The sequence below is a fragment of the Diachasmimorpha longicaudata genome, chromosome 7 (genome assembly GCF_034640455.1).
Source record: "Diachasmimorpha longicaudata isolate KC_UGA_2023 chromosome 7, iyDiaLong2, whole genome shotgun sequence".
Taxonomy (NCBI): Eukaryota; Metazoa; Arthropoda; class Insecta; order Hymenoptera; family Braconidae; genus Diachasmimorpha; species Diachasmimorpha longicaudata.
The window spans coordinates 2889795-2909504 of NC_087231.1; the positions used below are offsets into that span (position 1 = coordinate 2889795).

General features: G+C 36.9%; 1 protein-coding gene and 1 long non-coding RNA gene across 3 annotated transcripts in view; one reads left to right on the forward strand and one right to left on the reverse strand.

Moving 5' to 3' along the window:
• LOC135164613 (uncharacterized) overlaps positions 1–19710 on the reverse strand; it is a 142659-nt gene that overhangs the window by 63912 nt on the left and 59037 nt on the right. The gene's annotated exons all lie outside the window — the stretch shown is intronic.
• On the forward strand, positions 264–18123 carry LOC135164805 (chorion peroxidase-like). 2 transcript variants are annotated; one of them, XM_064125479.1, is made up of 10 exons: positions 264–656; positions 2305–2525; positions 2619–2745; positions 4188–4397; positions 4477–4658; positions 6457–6542; positions 6613–6832; positions 9899–10204; positions 10291–10473; positions 15607–18123. In XM_064125479.1, the coding sequence occupies exons 1-10, from the start codon at positions 649–651 to the stop codon at positions 17409–17411; spliced, it is 3348 nt and encodes a 1115-aa protein (XP_063981549.1). In that variant the 5' UTR covers positions 264–648; the 3' UTR covers positions 17412–18123. The 2 variants fall into 2 exon arrangements, with proteins under 2 accessions (XP_063981549.1, XP_063981548.1); XM_064125478.1 differs by lacking the exon at positions 264–656 and adding an exon at positions 694–2114.

A 19710-nucleotide genomic window follows, 5' to 3' on the forward strand; every position in this document is an offset into this window, starting at 1 on the left:
CTAGAGCGAATTAACGGCAATTATCGATGTTCGTAACGATGAGAAAATATATGAAAATTATTTATTATAATTTTTCCAAATACTGGAATTGTATGCTGACACTGTGGGCCATACGAGAAAGGAGAATAGGATGTGTACTGTGGGGCCTCATGGACCGTGGACGGATCCACGGATACTGGGCCAGGTCATACCACCAAAGCGTCCCACCGTCAACGTTTTATATGCTATTGGGACTGTCGTTTACCGATCAGTTGGTTCGATGATAGCAAACGTTGCTGTACGTTGCCAGTGTTAACGATTGATAAAATTTTTTTTAATTAAAAATTTTATTTATTTTTTCGTAGTGATCGAATTATTGAGGAAAATGTCAGAGGGCTGTAGATGGTGTAGAACATGCGCTAGAGATGGAAATGACGTGGGTTGTTTGGACATTGGTCCACCCACTTCCTTCAATTCAAAGGGGATTTCGAGTGTCAATAATAGTACTTGTGGATTACCGAGCCAATCAACTGGAGAATCAGGGAATTATGTTTACAGTGGTGCAACAACGTCAGGAAGAAAGGTGCAGATACGTGCCAAAGTGTTGTATGGATCGGGCAAGGCTATTGCTAATCTACAAGCTCGTGAACGAGCTGCCAAACATTAATCATGACAAGGTGAGTCCCAAGTCTATTATTACATCTGAATTATCACTTCCGACCGGAAGCATTGTAATCATTCCGATCTGAGTACTAGATTTTTCGTCTTATATTACGTGTTTTTTTTCCTAATTTTTTTTTTAACAAATACTTCTCTCATGAAATCGCACAGAATTGAAAGTTTTCTGCGAATCTGCGTTTGTACTTTCTGTATTTGCGAATCAATTGGAGCATTGAAATCGTTCAATTTTTCGATTTTCTGATTTTTTTTCAGAAGTCAATAATGTGGTGAGTATTTATGATCATTCATGTAAATTTCTTTAAAAAAATATTTTGTCTTGCAATAAGTGAGGAAAATTGATGATCTGAATTGATTGAATAACAGTTTTAAAAATTGATAAGTTCGTGCGCTTTCGACAGAGTTCAAAGGTGAACATGTAGAATAATCGTTTTTATTTATTTGAAAATTTACGCAAATCGTGTATCTTTGAAAAACTGATTTCTAGCGATATTTTTCAATGTTATGTTTAGAATGAAATAAAATGAAGTTAAATGATTACGATTGATAAGTTTTTTATGGTGATCATTGTCAATTTCGTAATGGTCATGGGCTTGCAATTTCGAAATATCGATTAGCAAAGGGCAAATATAGAGCAATAAACAAGACAATTAGTGGTTCCAAATACGTGGATAGTGTTTTTAATAATCATGATAAAATTTTAAAATAGCTATAAATAATTATCCTATGCAATACCACAGCAATTTCTCGCTTGTTGGACGATGACACGTTATCTTTAACATTTCGTCTTTTTTGTTCTCTAAATTATCGTACGAGGCATAAATATTGATCGAAAATTCAAGAGGGAGCAGACTAAAAGCTTATTTATTTAGTATATAATATACAATGTGCATATAATATATGACATATATTCCTTGATATACATAGCTTAGCTATCCGTCAAACAAAGCTTTCAAAAAACGTTACATCATTTTTTTAAAAAAAGAATGTAATTTCCCTCGATTTTTTCATTTAATGAGAAAAACAAACGTTAAATAATGTCAAATAAATATAAACGTTGAAATATGCGGCATGTAAATGGATGAGGCTGAAACATCGTGCTACCGATCCATCCAGGATCCCCCAACATACCCCAGTGGGCCGTCTTTCGATCGGTCTCGGCCAACGGTAACAGTAAAAAAATGCACGAATGAAGTGAGCAAAGAGGCATCCAGATATTGCCCCAAGCGATATTCTGAACCCCAGTACGAAACAGGAGGCCGAAGACGCGAATAAGAGGAGTCAGTTCGATTCAATATCGGTTAGTTTGTCCCTCACGTTCATCGATCTCTCTCCACTAGGATAAATCAATTTTTTTTTCTCCCCGCAATCCATTACCAGGACTTCCTTCCTCAGATAGTTTGGGTTCATTCAACGAATCCTTACTCGCTGATGATCGATATCATGTGGGACTTTAAGTAAGTTTTGTTTTTTACACTCTTGGGAATTGTGATAAACTTTTTATTTTCCTCAATCAATTTACTTCGCTAAAAATACCGTTAGTAACCGTTAGGATTTTATCTGTATAGTTAATCATTTGTATTTGTGTTGCTGATGTATAAAACTGTGGTGGAGTGGAAGAAACAAAAATAATGGGGAAATTTATAGATCTATCATCAGGATACTCTTGGCTGGCGGTGTTATCGTCCAGTTGACCGGACAATCGGTTGAAGAGATAAAAAATTATACAAGTGGAGAGGAGAGAGGAGAGCAGATCGATTCTGGATTGGATGAAAAACTTGAGGAGGAATTTTATTTAGCTGAGGAGTTTGGAATAAAGGCGATGAATCAACTTTATGATATTGAGGAGCCGAAATTGTTCTCTAATGGTAATAATGACTGTACTTAAAGTGAAAACTAATGAGCCGATTGACCCTTCAATTTACTATTTTTTTATTCGGTATTTTTTCATTTTTTCACAGGAGTATTTTTAGCTGATGAACATCCAGCACGGTATGTTGCAGCATTCAATCGTCAATCAGAGGAAGCAAAAGATTTGGCTAGGGTCGCATATGCAGCGCTGAAAGGCTCGGGAAAACTTGCGGAAAAGTATGTTAATTATTGAAGAAGAGTATTATTTTAAAAATTTCACCTAAAAATTTACCAGCAAAATTTCTTAAATGCGATTTGAGGGGAAAAATTCGATGCAATTTCTTTTTTTATCTGAATATTCTCGATAGACTTCAGAATGACATTCAGAGTAACATTGAATGAATATGAAAATTTATGGGAGTTCTTTCAATATACGATCAGCGTTTTGCAATTGTCCACATGGATCCTCAAAGCAATTTATTCTGGTGGGGCGTGGACTTTATGGCGCGACCAACGGTGTTTGCAATTTAGGCATAATTTTATGAAAAATAATACCGCGAATTTCATTTGAGGAGTACAAATCAAGGGAAACTGAAGTTTCTCTGAAAAGTTATGCGCAGTTCAATTTTTTAACGCAAAGGAGATGGGAATTCTCTAATTTATTTGAATTTTAAAGTGAAAGTAAATATCAACCGCAAAATTTCTGGAATCCCAGGAATTTCCCCGACATTTCCGCAGTTTCGGTGAAATAATTAAAGTGAACTGGAATGTGCATCTTTACTGCCAAAGTTCCGTGAAATGTCACTGAAAATGTAACTTGTTAACAAACTCTAAAGTAATGATAATTAGTCATCTCCCACTTGAAAGTTCGTAACAATTATTAAAGTAATTATTAAATTGATTAATTAATGTTTTAATGGTATTTTCAAAATTTACATTAAAATCCTATTCTTTTCTTTATTGAAAATTCAGAAATATCTGGAAAAATGAATGAAAATTAATGGATAACCGGAAAATTCAGTGCGATGAGGCACTGAATAGTTAAATTCTCTCGGAAATTTCAATGGAGTTGAAGTCTCGTATTCTTGTAACTATAAATTCCGGGATTATCCAGAATTTACAGTGAAACCTAAAATTCCATTATCCCCCCCCCTCCTGCATCGCATTCCAAATCACTGTCCTGAATCCTGACGATCGATTGTCCCCGAAAATTCACATTTCCGTTCTGATTTTCACTTTTCCCATCGGGGGATTGGCACTGGTCCTTCCTCCACCTCGAAAACGTAAAAATCACTAGGGAAAAATATAGTTCCTAGGGATTTTCGCAACCCGTGGGATGTCAGTCCTGGGACTCCTCCTTCGGCTCGTGCAATATCGCGCGATTAAAAATCCCTATAGCACTCGTCCTTCACGAAGAGAAATAATAACTCAATAAAAATTATCCGAAAGTTCCGTAACTTTCGAGTGAAAAGAAAGGTTCAATAAAAAGTACGGAATGCTCCGGTGAACTTCACACCATTTACAAAGTGCTCAGTATTTTTTATTGGATCTTCCGTAATTTTTATCAGATGTTACTTCTCATTTGTGAAATACGAAAATTCTACCTCATTTTTACTGAACCTTTCCCGTTATGCAAAATACATTGTTTCATTTTCTACCACTATAACTATTATTTTTAGATATGGAAATATAACAGATCCTGTAACAAGTCAACTGGTGAGAGAGGCGACGTTCACCTGGACTCCCCGAAGGGCTGGATTTCGTGCACGATGCCCCAGAAATGATCGCCCCAATTGCCCACCAGCGAGTCAAAAATACCGAACTGCCGACGGAAGTTGCAATAATCTGGAGCACTTGTGGTGGGGCTCGGCCATGTCTACAATGGAGAGGTATTATTAAGAGTCATTTTTCACGAGGGTCGAGAAAAAAAAAACATTTCTTACGTACTAAAGACGGCGGTTTATGAAGATTTTTAGATCCAGTTTATGGTGATGGAATTGAGTCCATAAGGAGATCACGAAGAACCGGACGACCATTGCCAAGTCCACGCGATATTTCCGTTTTAATACATGAGGATAGGAATATTCCACTGGCTTCAGTCACGCACATGTTAATGCAGTGGGGACAGTTCGTCGATCATGATATCACTGGTGAAAGATATATAATTTTCGAGGAAGTATTTAGTTGAAAAATCGACAAAAGGACTAATTATCTGATGATAGTGGAAGCTAATGACCTACAGGGTGCCCCAAAATCCAACCTCCAGACTGAACAGAATCCTCAAGGGAATAATTATAAATTGAAAAGTCCTCTAGAACTTCTGGATCGCAAGAACCCTTTTCAAATAATTCACTCTTGAAGTTGGGCCAATCAAGACCCCGAGATGGACGGACGTTCATCCGTGGCTGGAATGCAAGAGTATTTGTGTTACCCCCACCCCACGGCTCTACTCTCCTCAGGCGGGTGAAATGAACGACTGTTTTTCGTTCGGAAAACGCGGTCACGGAAGGGAGGAAAGAAATTACCGCAGAAAAAATCACATTTCTCCCTCTCCTTCCTCTCTCGTTTACTCAAACCTTTCGACCCAAAAACGCAATCGTTTATTTTTGCCCGTCTGAGAGGAGCAGGATCATATGGTGGGGATAACACCAACACTCTTGCATATCACTCACCGATAGGCGTCCGGTCATTCCACGCTCCTAATTGGCGCAACTTCAACTTTGAATGGCCTGGAAAGTCTGCGACTGATCGAAAAGTTCCAGAGGACTTTTCGATTCAGAATTCACCCCCCAACTTTCAGCTTTAGTTTGAACGTTGGATTTTGGGACGCCCTGTATGAAATCCGTCCGAATGGGACTTTTATGCTTTGCACGTCCACTATCGAGATTCCCAATGATGTTTCCGTACGGGAAGAGAAATATTCAATAAAAATTACGCATTCTTTCCGTTATTCCGGAGGAAAGTTTAGTTGTAAGACATTTTAGGAAACTGTCATGGCATTTTTCTTGAACGTTTCGTCATTTTTACCTCAATTGTCTGTGGAAAATTACGATACTGTCACGTAAAATTCCCCAGTCGATTTCGTAATCGGTGAGCAAAGTGCCAGTTCCATATTTTTTACTGAATATTTCTCTCCGTGTAGCGAAGAGCTAAAACGGTTTAAGTTAATTTAAAGGTCAGCCGAGCTTTTGAAGAAATATCGATGAGTCTGGGAGAGATAACGCAATTTCCGTTATACCTTTTTCCATAAACCGAAGTGAAAGCTGCAAAAAGGGCAATAACAAAAATTTTTTCGTGCCCATCAGACTTCGAGAGGTTGATTAGAGAACGTATTGATTAAAAACTGGCGCATGGGAAAAATCGATTTCCACCGTTTCACTACTCAGCTACTGATTTATCAGTTCATTATTCCAAACGCGTTTCAAGGACTGAGTATTCGGAAAATATATGAGAATTTCTCATACCTCTGGAGTTTTTTTCTTACCCTTTTTATAAAATACTCCCCGGTGAATGAGTAGTAAAAAAACTGGAGATAAACGAAGAGCTTTAGCTGAGTATTCCCGGAATATCTCCAAATCGAAAGGCGATAACGAATTAATGGTATCCATCGTTTTTGTAGAACTAACCGAAGGTCGCAAAAAAGTTGGTAACAAAAATTTTCCTATCTCCGTCAGATTTCCAGATTTTTCTTACTAAAATCTCTCCAACACTCGAAATTGACTCGAACCGTTTTATCCCTTTGCTACTGTTCTATAAATTTATTATTCCGAACACGTTTGAACGGCTGAGTGTTCATAAAATATACGAGAAATTTTCATATCTCGGAGCTTTTTCCTGATACCCCTTTTATAAAATATTCTCCGATAAATTCGCAGTAAAAAATTGGCAATAAACCGCAATTCTATATATTTTTTTCACCTCATCACGATAAGAATTCCTGCATTTTAGCGGTGGCACAGAGTCGGGGCTTCAACGGCACATTCCCCCAGTGTTGCCGAAATCGCGGAGCCGAATTCCAACCCCCGGAATTCATGGTACTTGATAATTTTTACTTTGTAGTGCAATACCTCCGAGGATTTGATAATTATAAGGATAAAATTTTAGCATCCTGATTGTCTCCCCATCATAGTTAACCCACAGGATCGATTCTTTGGGAGGCAGGGTGTCAGATGCTTGGAATTTGTGAGAAGTGGGCCAGCACCTAGAGAAAATTGTGGCTTTGGTCCGCGTGAGCAGTTATCCCAGGTCACAAGTTTCATTGATGCATCAATGGTTTACAGTAATAATGCTGTGCACAGCGATAGCCTGAGGATCTTCCGAAACGGTAAATAGATTCAACGGTTTTGTAACAAAGAAATTTCATGGAGAAAAGCCGTTGGTTTGAAGTATATTAGCACTTTCAGCAAAACGGACCACATAAATGAAGTACACTATTTTTTACGATAAACGTTTTACGGAACAATTTTTGTTGAAAATTTACGTTTTTTTTTTGTTTTCCAATGAGAGGGTTGTAAATTTGCAAATTTATGTTTTGGATATTTCATTTTATGTCGAGCGATGGTGTGAAAAAAAAACGGTGAAACGCGTGAAATAAGAAGTGGAGTAAATTTGTTGAGATGCTGGGCTGAATAATTTGCTTGCATGTTGGTTTTATTTGTTTAAACAATTGCAATTTTTTTAATTTGTAGAGACTGAAAAAGACATTAATGTTAAATTGAATCATCGCGCGTTTTTTACTGCAATTTCAAATGGAATGGTATATTACGTTACTAGTGCGAAAAGAGGGGATTTTGGAACGAGTGGAGAAATGTTTTTAGGAGCAGTCGTAGCACAATTCACAGATGATGCGGTAGATGTGCTACGACTGCTCCTAAAAATATTAACACCGAATTTAATATTCCCTCTTTTCCACACGTGTAACGTATACTATTTGTGAAATTAGTGATTGTAAAAGTCATACTGTAGGATAAATATATCACAAAAAATGAATGAGCAGACTCAGCGATTTATTGATGGAACAATAATGGCGGCCACTGAGTTAATGCAGTCGTGCTTAGATGACGAAATGAATATTTTGGTTATTACTGCTGTTTTTAGCCCGTGTTGAAAAGTGCCTTTTCGGTTACTTGTTAACGAAAAGTCGAAATTTGTACACGAAAAGACTTTTCGTTTACTAATAAACGAAAAATGACGCAGTTCGCCACTCGATGAATGTAATATCACTAACAAAAAGCATAGGTCGGATACACGCTCGACGAGGTGTTTGTACTCGTGTGATTGGCAGCCCTCGGGCCGCCATCTTCACACTTGTTGACACTTCGTTGCAGTTGTATCAGAATATACTATTTTGTTATTGCTGATGTATTCAGTCGGTGTCGAAAAATGGCAACGAAAAGTTACTCTTCGTTTACAAATTCAAAGTGTGACGGAAAGTGTCACTTTACGTACAAAAATTGATACACGAAAAGGGATTTTTTTCAATGACATGTTTCAAAAAATGATAATTATCTTCTGTTTTCCATAATTAATCGCTCTAATTATTTATAAAATTGTTTAACATGTTTATTTTCATGCCACTTCAGTGACGTTAAGTAATGATCAAAATTGTTATATTAGTTGATTTTATTAAATTGATTTATTAATATTTTAAAATTCACATTTTACATTTAAATTTAAAATTTATTGTAGTATGTAGTTCTTCCTTAAGATGCGATGTTTCAAATTTATTGACGCGTAAGGAAATAAATTCTTTTATCAGAATTTTATTGAAGCGCTGAGCGGAGGGATGGGAACAATAAAAACGGAAATCAGTTATATGTATAGAAGAGGGGAATAAGAAAAATTATGATAATGACGGGGGTCAAGTAAGTTGCGATGCTAATAAAATGAGTTGAAAAGAAGGCTCTTACTGTGTAATTAATTTCACTTCAGTAAATTAATTACACAGATCGAATAGAATGGAATAATAGTATATTTCGATACAAGTGCGACGTGGTGTTTTAACACGTGGGATGGCCAGCCCTCGGCTTCGCCTCGGGCCGCCAACTCCACACTCGTTACCACCCCATCGCACTTGTATCAAAATATACCAACATAATTTCTCTGATTAATTTCCTTAATCGAATACAAAAAAATTGAATGGAATACAAATTGATCGAAGAAAATCGCAGATAATTATCGTTTTACGCTTGAAATTCAAGTAAAAAACCATCGCGAGTCGTCAATGTTGCAGGAATATCATTTTTTAAATTGTAAATTGATAACAAAATTTAGTTGAATTAAAGTTTCATCCATTTAAATGTTTATGAACACAGAGTGATTCATTTAAATTCTAATTAAATTGAATATTTCGAGTCCTTGATACAGCCCTCAGGTCGTAGGACCCGGGTATATGGGCCCCATCATGGTCTGCTTTAACTTTTCTACCGTTAGCTATATTTTTCATGAAAGGAAAAATACTACAGTTATTTTCTACTCCTGGAGGCGATCAATACGCAAATGTAATTATTTATGCTAATCACCGGTAATTCAAGAGCAACATACCCATGATATTTGTTGAATTTTACATTTCAGACCGGTTTGCAAATATTTTCAAGACGATTAATTCAATATTGTACTCCACGATGAAACAGAGGTCACGCGCAAAATAATCAATCGGGAACCTAGTTCTGATTCATTATCAAAAAAACCCACGCTGTACCTCAACAGCAAATTGCCACGTGTTTCATTGTGGAAAAAATATATTCTGTTTTAACTAAAAAAAAATCACAGTAATTAAGAAAACCAATTCCCTTCGTTAATCAAAAAAATAAATTTCAGTAGTCGATTTTGTTCAATTGTCGGTTTGAATTCAGTAACGACGTGGTAAATGGGTAAGTTGACTCATCTCGGATTCTTGTTTTTGGGCGATATTTCCGAATGTAAGAGAGATAGCGAAATTTTTGTCATAACATTTGTTGTAGCTCTTAATTCGCTCCACAAAAAAGATCTTAATAAAAATTTTGCTATCTCCCCTAGATTCCGAGATATTCATAAAACAATTGTCAATAATCAGAAGTGACTTATCTCGTTTTACCTCTTCGCAACTGAATTCACATAGAAGCAATCCATCTAAAAAATAAACAAATATAGAAATAAAGAAATAAATTCACTTCATCGATTTTGATGATAGACTGCTCTTTTAAATTCGCCAAAAGGTCAATTTTCCGTAAATCAATCTGCCATTTCACCAGGTTTTTGATGGAATATATATTCGAATGAGATAAAGTAGGTGAAATAAAACCTTCAATTCGATTCCCATAAATCATTTATACAGCTCTGGGAATTGAGAATTCTGTTTTAAAGTCAAAAGTCGAACGTAAAATAAGGAAAAAATTTAATTTTCCCTAAGGTCTCCTCCAGTACGGAAAAATTCAGTCTCGAAAGCCACTACTTCCAAAAGGTGAGCCAGATGACCTCTGTCGTGGTGGTTCATTATCAACGAATTGCTTTCGAGCTGGTGATGCTCGTTTGAGTGAACAACCGGCTCTCACATCACTCCATGTAGTTTTTCTCCGACTGCATAATAGAATAGCTACAGAATTGTCAGCACTGAATTCCCACTGGAGTGACGAGAAACTGTTTCAGGAAAGTCGTAAAATAGTTGGTGCACTTCTGCAGCATGTTACATACAGAGAATATTTGCCCATTGTCCTCGGTAAGCTGTTCAACCATATCGTTTAATATTTCTTGTCTAAATTACCATGTATTTGCATATCTCTCATAAATGTTTCTACATTCAAGGGCCGGAAGTTATGAGGATTTTCGATCTTGAGTTGACGACGACTGGATATTACAAGGGATATGATGCAACGACCAATCCTAATATAGCAAATTCCTTCTCCGCAGCGGCTTATCGATTTGGACACTCACTGGTTCAGTCCAGCTTTGCACGATACGATAGACATCATCGTTTGATATTTGACAGTGAGTCATTAATTTTTTATCTAAAAAATTGCAAATAACTCATACGCATTAATTACTATTTCATGTGTAAGATCAAGTGTGAAATAATTTAAAGTCGTTGTCGTGTAAAATACTTACTCGACAGTTTCTCTTTAATATTTTCCGGTGAATAGTCGGAAAAAAACACTTCAAAATGACCGCTTTCAGTTTAAGATTGTCTGTTTTAAAATTTGGATAGAAATTTTGAAAATTTGGGTAACTTTCCAGGTCTTTAAAATACCCCACTTAATTTTTTTTTCTGTACATTGATTGAGACTAGTTCTACCCTCTGCTTTTTTTTTCATTAAAAAATGTCGACTCGTTGATGAAAAAAGATGAAAACGTTGAAATTGCCTTTATGGACATGTTAAAAAAAATTTATATCTCAGGATGGAGACGGGATATCAAGAATATTCTGAGGAACTTTTTATAGGTAATCATCAGAGATATTCATGAAAAGAAAAATCATCAGACAATTTTGAAAATTTAATCGAGACGAGCTAAAGTTGCCCACCAATGCCGGGTGTTTAGCTCTTCTTTGATGCTCCAACGGCCTACATTTGTCGGAATATATGTTTTATGTATTTTTATTATTCATGGAAATGAATATTTGCACTAAAAATTTAACGGAAAAATGTGTATAGCACGCTGTCGTGCATTATACAGAGCTCAATATCAAACTGGGCTCTTCCGTCGATTCCTCTTATCTCTGTAGATAATCGGAATATACCAGAAAAACTCAGGAACAAATGTGTTCAATTTGCCGAGAGGAAGATGTTTTTTCCCTCGTTTTTTTTTGTTAACGCGCAATAGGGTTGGAGAGAGCTCCATTTGAAAAATCGAAACGTTAACCATTTGTATTTACACGCCATTAGCCAAAAAAGGGGTCGAATTCAGTTTCTTCGGTCCACGGCAGGATAACATACTGCCGTAATAATTCACTGTCTTTCCACCCAACTTTCGATATCATGTAACTAAAATACTATCGACCGTAAATCATTCCAGAATTTTCCGTAGTTACTCCAAATTTCTAAAAACCAAATAAATGATAATGAGTGTCATGTATTTTCTCAAGTACATGAATTTCCTTTTTTGTACATAACGTTTACATATATTCTGGGTTCACTAGTGGTCACCAGTGGCTTCCCGATTCACCCTAGGCCAACATTGAGCCGTAGAACAGCCGACATTGCGCCGGCCGACCGCCGACACTGAGTCGTCCTTCCATATTCTCTGAATTGTAGCGTCGGCGGAATTTTTTCCCCCTTATTTTCTTTATTATATAGAGAGAAACTGCGTTCCTCTTCTCTCTTGAATTTTCTATCAGTATTTTTTATACCCTAGACTGCGGCACGCAGGAACATAAATTATTTTTGCGAAATAATACAACGAACGAAGGAATTTCCAAAGAGTGTACAGGAGTAATATTTTTTAAAGATGAAAACCTTTCCCATTAACTTATAACGTCAAGTTATGCGAATGGATTTATGTGGCAAAAATAAACTTTTACGTTGTACTGAATAATTTTTTCACGAATTGGGATCTTGATATGACGTACGTTAATGTTTTAAGAATAATTTTCACTGGCATGAGTTCATTTGATAGAAGATTGAAATTTCTGATGTGCAAAGATGATTTCTGGAGTCATTTTTCCTCACAAGAGTTTTTTTTACCGGAAAAAATCCCTGAATGCACTGAACCGCTTTTGGGGATTACAACCCCTGCACTATTTTTTTCACAATTCATTCCCATCTGAATTCACCCGACGGTGCCTTACATAACTTCTCTCATGGATACTAATGCAATCGATTTTATGTTGAAATTGGTAGTATAAATACATAAATTTTTTCAACGATATCGGAATTGTGTCAACTTTGGGGGTTGGGTTCACCCCCTAGGAGTATTTTATCATTTAAAAGAAATAACATGTATAATGTATAGTTTAGATTTTGACGGAGAATAACATATTTCATGCTCGCTGAAATTGCCGAAGGGCAGTTGGGGCGATTCTCCAGTAAGAATCTTCGAGATTATAGGGTAATTAACCCTCGATGGGTATAGGGAGTTTCACAAACAGAAATATTCAGTGAAAATTAGGGAACTTCAGTAAGAATGACGGAAATGTGGGAAAAATCGAGGTTTTTTCGCTGCCTCCTAAACAATCACAATCATTTTATTGAAAATTTAAATTGAGATTTTTTTTAATTAAGAGAAAGTGTGTTATGAGCTTTATTAGCGAGAATAAAAATTTAACAAATGAAAATGAAAATTGGTTTTATATAAAACTGAGTGGCTAAAAATACTTTAAAACTGCTACACTAAAAAAAACAAAAATTTCCCCAATAATATTTGTTTCCGACAAAATTCCCAAAATTTCTATTTGAACATCTGCTCTGAATTCTTGGCAGAATTATATTGTCCTTCGAGTGTATTGATTTGAGAGAACCCGACGAAATTTTTTTAACAATTCAATTTTTTTAGTTTGTGACTTTCGTTAAAGCAGAAATGAATTTCAATTGAATTTTCAGAAGTAATACTCCAAGAACTTTAAAAGTATCGGGTATTAGTCGCTAACTTGGTTCGGAATAAGTGAGGGTGTCAAGTTTTGCAGGTTCAAAAATTCCGGGCGCTTGCGAGAGGAATTTCTGCAAGCCCTGGCACGATAGTTTGTTTACCAGAGAGCTTGAGCGAAATATCCGATTAATTTCGAACCTCGACGAATATTTATCGGATTACGTTCACCAATCGGATTACCATCGATAAAAGTCCAATGGACAATATTAAAGGGTGAATTGAACACTATTTGAACAACAATCTATAGTCATGTAACATATGTGCATGCTTTTTTTTATTGAAAATAGGAAAAACAATTTGATAATAATACAGACCTATATAAGTTGAATTTATTATTTGATTTTTTAAAAATAGCAATCCATTTATATTTAATTGAATTCAATGGAACACCGCCACAAAGGGGGAGGGGAATTAAAAATTCAAAATATATAATGTATAATATATAATTAGAAATGGGATAGTTATAATGCTCCAAACGTGTAAATGCTATTTTATTTTCTTTTATTTAATACGCTCGAAAGACACAACCGCTCTGGTTCTTTTTCTTCGAGGAACTCACTAAAAAGACTAAAGGGCTACAACACCCTGGACCTGATGTCTCTCATCAACAATGGACCCACTCATGCACTTCGGTTTAGACCCAAGAAAACAGAGCACACACATCATACCCCAAACGTCTCAGAATTTTCACCCATAAAAATGTTTTCCAAAGTCAAAAAAATCCAAAGATTCAAAGAAATACAAATCGTACAAAGACCTATTCAATTTAACTGTAAATTAATTTTTGATAAACATTTTGAAATGAAAACTCCAATATATATCATATACAATATATAATATATTATATATTAGACACTCTCTAATATGCATACATTAGTTTTGCGCCCTAAAAAAACTAACAAAAAAAGTTACATAATTTTTTTTCAAAAGAGATTGCAAATGAAACTTCTAATTTCCCCACACATTTCCGTCAAAATCAACGATGTACACTCTGAACGATCCCCTTATCACTGAAATTACTCCACATAAAATGTTGCCTATTTCAAAAAGAGATCATTCGATTCCCCGCATCGATAAGTCGATCCATTAATATCATATATCTCAGAGAGAAAACTTCATTGAATTTAAAACACCACTTCAGCTGAAAAATTATCTGGCTTATCATGACTAAAATGGAGCATTAGAAGAATCGAAAATGGGAAATTGGCAATAGCTCTGGAATCTGTCACTACGAAATATTTATTCCGTTTCCCGGAGATATCGACCATCAATTAACTGAGCGACCCACAGGGGTCTAAAAAGCTTATCGAACTTTACTTTTGTTTCGTCTCCTATTTACTCCTTCGACTTCCTTATTACCTCCTGACCTCGATAGTTCGATCCTCACGTTTCTGCTAGTCAACCACCGTCGTACCCACGTTCAACAATTTCGTGTAACTGAATTCCGAATCTGGCTGCACAGTTCCGGAGACATTCGGCAAGTTGGATTCATTAGCATCTCAAATTCTATCCACGAGTGTCACTCGAAAATAACCGCTGAATACGCGCTCCACTAGATAGAGATGTGACTTAATTGAATAATAAAATCCAGTAGATTTGCTTCACTAATTTTCTTCATCTTAATTAAAAAACTCACATAGCGTTTTATATCAGCGTTTAATTTTCCTAAGGTATCATATGATATCATACCGTCTTCAAAAAAATAAATATCAGGATCTAATAGACACGAAAACTGACTGGGAACTCTCTGGAGTCTCCGACGTCGATTGATTTTTGTAACCGTTGCTTAAATTACTTGAATACATTCATCGAATTTACCTCAATACTCAATATTAAGCTCACAATACAGATTTTAGTTCGAGACATGTTTTTTTTAAAGTCATTAACCCAGTTCTAGAAATATACGACTAAAGTATAATTTTTTCCCCAGAAATAACTAGGAAATTTCCAAACTGCATGACATTTTCGTGATCCCAAGGGCTTCAACTCGACGAAAAGACTAAGCGGCATAAAAAATGCACAGGTCGTTAAATTTTACATTTGATTTCCGGAGCGATTACGGAAATTACCCGCACCGTTTAGAGACTATGTCAGGAAGTTTGAAACATGTATATCTATAAATATTTTGACACGTGATTATCCCACCTGGCCAGTCGTCAGTGGAAACGAAACAACGAGAATAATTTATGTGGCAACCTATCGATCTCCATTAGAGATTCTCTTATTGTTAGGGCGACACCTCAATCAATCATTTTACGTAGAATAATTTACATTCAAATTCAATTAATAACGATTTAAAACGCTTAGCTTTCATTTAAAGATTCATTTCGTCTTTTGAGTTTCTCCTACCCTTCCTCCCCTTATTGACCCTTTTCTATTATTCTGCCCATTATTTTTTCCTTATCATCAGCAGTCGCCGGATCGATGAATAACATTCTCCGAATCATCATGAACAATCAACCTTGTTAATGACACACCAAAACTTCTAAAACAATCGTTCAAAAGGCCCCCAAAAATAATATTCTCCCTCTTCTCTTTCAGACATAACAATTCATGGAGAATTCAGCAACAGGGAGGACCTTCAGAGTGTGGGCTCAGTGGATCGTATCCTCCTAGGCCTGGTGAATCAGCCATCCCAAAGACGTGATGAATTCATAACAGAGGAACTAACAAATCATCTCTTTCAAATCCCAGGTTTTTCATTCGGCATGGATTTAGCAGCAATAAACATTCAACGTGGCAGAGACCACGGGCTTCCTCCCTACGTTGACTGGCGTCAACCCTGTGGCTTATCACCAATAAAAACCTGGAAAGACCTGGAACGCGTCACATCAGTATCAATAACCCGTAATTTCCGTAGAATCTACGAAACAATCGAGGACATCGACCTCTACTCAGCTGGTTTAGCAGAGAAACCAGTTGTGGGTGGGCTCGTTGGGCCAACATTTGCCTGTATAATAGCCCAGCAATTCAGCAATCTCCGTAAAGGAGATCGATTCTGGTACGAAAATCCTCACCGAGAGAACAGCTTCACCCCCGCCCAACTGGACCAAATTCGTCGAATATCGTTAGCTAAAATATTGTGCAAAACTCTAGACAACATCGACACAGTTCAGCCTTTTGTATTTTTAACATCTGACACTCTACGAAACGAAAGACTTTCCTGTAATGACGAACGACTGGGTCAATTGAATCTCCATCCCTGGGGAGAGGTAAACAATAAAAAGACCCCCTTGGATTTGAAAGAACCCTCCAACACTCTGAATGCAGTCAGTGATGATTCAGACAAAATGAGAATAATCCCAAAGGCCAGACCAGGTACCAGTGAACCGAAGATGTTTCCCTGGCAAAAGCCCAAGCCAGTGAGAACCAACGTCAATCAGAAAAATCGTATAGTCGTAAAACGTCCATTTTTCTCACAAGACAATGTAACAATAGTCGTTCAAAATCATGCTGTTAATTCTCCAGTGTTCGTAACCGACGCTATTTATAATTCTCACGTGGAGGGACTCGAGCCATTGCCCCCCGAGTCATCCCCCAGGCCACAAGTCTCAAAGCCCCCATTATCACATTTACCACAAATTAATTATCCTGGAAGCCATCCTTCATTAACACAGGTGAATGATCAGAGTAATTATCCCATCCCAGAGGTGGAGAATGGGGGATTTCCTGATGTTGCTGGTCCACCCCATGGAGTCAATTCTGGTTATCAGACTGGTGGAGATATATCGCTGGGTGGAAGTAGCTTTGGATATCACACGGGTCATTCCCCATCAACTTCCAATGGTTTTGAGTATTTGGGGACAAGTGGAGGTCTTGGATCTTACGGAAATCTGGGACAACAGCAGCAGATAAACCCTAGTTATCCGGCTGGAACTAGGCCGTATGTATCGTCTTATACGGGATATCAACATCACGAAATTAATCCTGACAATCCGAATCCGAGACAATCCACGTCAACGAGCACTACATCGCGACCCTACTCTCCCGGTGTTCCAGGATTGCCGTATCACAGATATGGTTATCATCAGTATCAGACTCCCAAGGACTGGCTGAAACCAATCTATCCAGCAGATGCTGAGGGACCTCAAGGACCATTACATCCAGCATTAATATCCAGTGCTAGTTATGCTATGAGAGCAAACTGGAAGAGTGGTGGTCATAAAGATGATGAGAGGGATGTTAATCACGATGTACCAAAGCCATTTGCAAATTTTTCAAGGTCAGAGAATAAAGAGGAGGCTAGGATTACTCCTGAGAAATATGGACATAGGCCCAATGTCACGATGAACGTCAGTTACTCGAGTAGTGATGAGTATCCAAGACCTTTGAGACGAAGAGTATGAGTAATGTAGTTTTAATTCATATTAATCATGCTAATGGGTGCACTTGTACTCCAATTTAGTTTGATATCCTGTTGTCCCAAAAATAGAGAATTGTGAGGACCCCGGAGACGAATTAAGGGGACAAAGAAGGAAGAGAGAGAGATGAAATAAAAGTGGTAGTCTGTTCACATGAGCCACGGTAAATTTCGACGGGGATTTAAGGTACATGCGACAATTTCTGGTGAGCTTAGCCCAGAGATCTGAATGGAAGGCGGATAAATATAAAAGGGTCACTCAAGTCCAATTAAAACTTCTTTTAAGTTGAACTGTCGATATTTATTAATAGTTATCAATATTTATTTTTAATTAAGCTGCAGTTGGATACACTGAACTATGTGGACTAGATAGTTTTTGTTTTTTTATTTTATCTGCGACTTTGGCGCAATCCTGCGTGAAGCAGAAATGCACAAAAAAACGAAAATATGCTGAAAAAAAGTAAAAATATGAAACCCAACTGGAAAGCCAGTAATGCCTGATTTAGGTGCAGAGGGGGGAGAGGGGAGGACTCTAAGGGATTTCCTGAGGGGCTCAAGGAGAATTTTTTAAAAATATCGTTCTCTGAAAAACTATTAATTATTATTAACCATTTTTTAATATCAATAGTCTTACTCCCTAATGTGTAGAACCCTGGGAATTAGAAAACTTTTCGTGAGGTGTATTAGTTGTTACTTTAGCGCATCAGGGAGAGGGGGGAGAGGATGAAGAGGAAATATCCAGAATATAAATCATTCTGTGATCAACACGGGGAGATCGATTGCAAAATATTGTTTGCTAACAAATTTTAAAATATTTCTAGATATTTTTTAATTACCATAATAATCTTACCGTAAAATGTCCAGATCCCTCGGAATTAGAAAAATTGAATTAAAGTGGTGATCAACGGCTACTTTTTTGCGAGAGGAGGACCGCCTCAAACTTTGAGATAAAATATAAAAACAAAAATTATCTATTCCAGATAATTCAGTCTATCCAATCAGCCCTTAAACGTTAAAGAATTAATTAACATCACAGTTGTAAAGAATTCAGTCTTTGAAAATTTCTGATTACAGTTTTATGAGTGGATGCGTTCCTGATCCCAAAGTGGGACAATTTCTGAGCAGGGAAATATGTTTAACATTTATGTATGAACTCTTGCGTAATATTTTCGGCAGTTAGACGCTTCTAAGATTCATTTTCTTTTCAACTGCTTCTCGTTCTCCCTTCAATTTCCTTTTGTTATTCTTCAAATCGTCTCACCATCCAAAACAGGTTCAAATCCACCCAACTGAGGAAATTGACAATTTTTCAATCCAAATCACTGGTCGTTGGAATACTGTTCATTTTAAGGAATTCATCAATTTATTCATCACTCCGTTGATATATAACTTATATCAATCGTTATTATCACTGTGGATCAATACAATCGGATTTTCCTACTTTTTTAACCTTTCCGCACCTCAAATGACGACATTTCAAACCCTTATCACACGCGAGGATTTGATTGCAAGTTACAAGTTGCCCCGGTAGAATCTCACGTATGTGTACAATAAAAAGGGCCCTAGACCGCTGCCTTGTATCCGCACCAGGAATTACCTTCAATCCAAATAAAATTGCTCACGTACTTACGGTCCAAAAGGCCCAATGCGCCTATCCATCTGCCCTACTATTATTAGCATATTATTATTATTATTAGTAGTAGTAAATTTACGGTATAATTAACCGTGGCGCGTGCCGCAGTCACTGCCAATAAAAATTGGGTCAATGGAATATCGAATCTCTTCCCAAAAATCAATCCTCCGCAAATGTATCTAAAAAAATTGTAGTGCCCATAGAATATTGTCAAATATCATGTAACAATCATGCAATACAATAAAGTATGAAAAAAATCCGGCAGTGTGATTAATGTAGGTAAATTTCTAAAAATAAAATCTGAAAAAAATCGTCATTCTCATCTACCTTTCAGCAAAACTCAACGGAAATGAAGTTTACCTCCCAGGTATTATCACAAAGCGATGGACTAAAGTAGAGGTTCAGATCTGGGGGTTTGACCGGTTTGATTGATACCAACAACCAAAGAGGATAGACCAAAGTAGAGGCTCAGTTCTGGGGGTTTGACTGACGCCAGTTTCTCCACGTTACCGACGTGATTTCACCCCCGAGGAGACGGGGCGCCACGAGTCCTACTGGGGTATCTGCATATCGGTCAAGCGGGGGGCTCCGTTCGTACTTATTCAACTGTACAAATGATCATCATGTTTGAAAATTCTAAAATTCTAAAAAG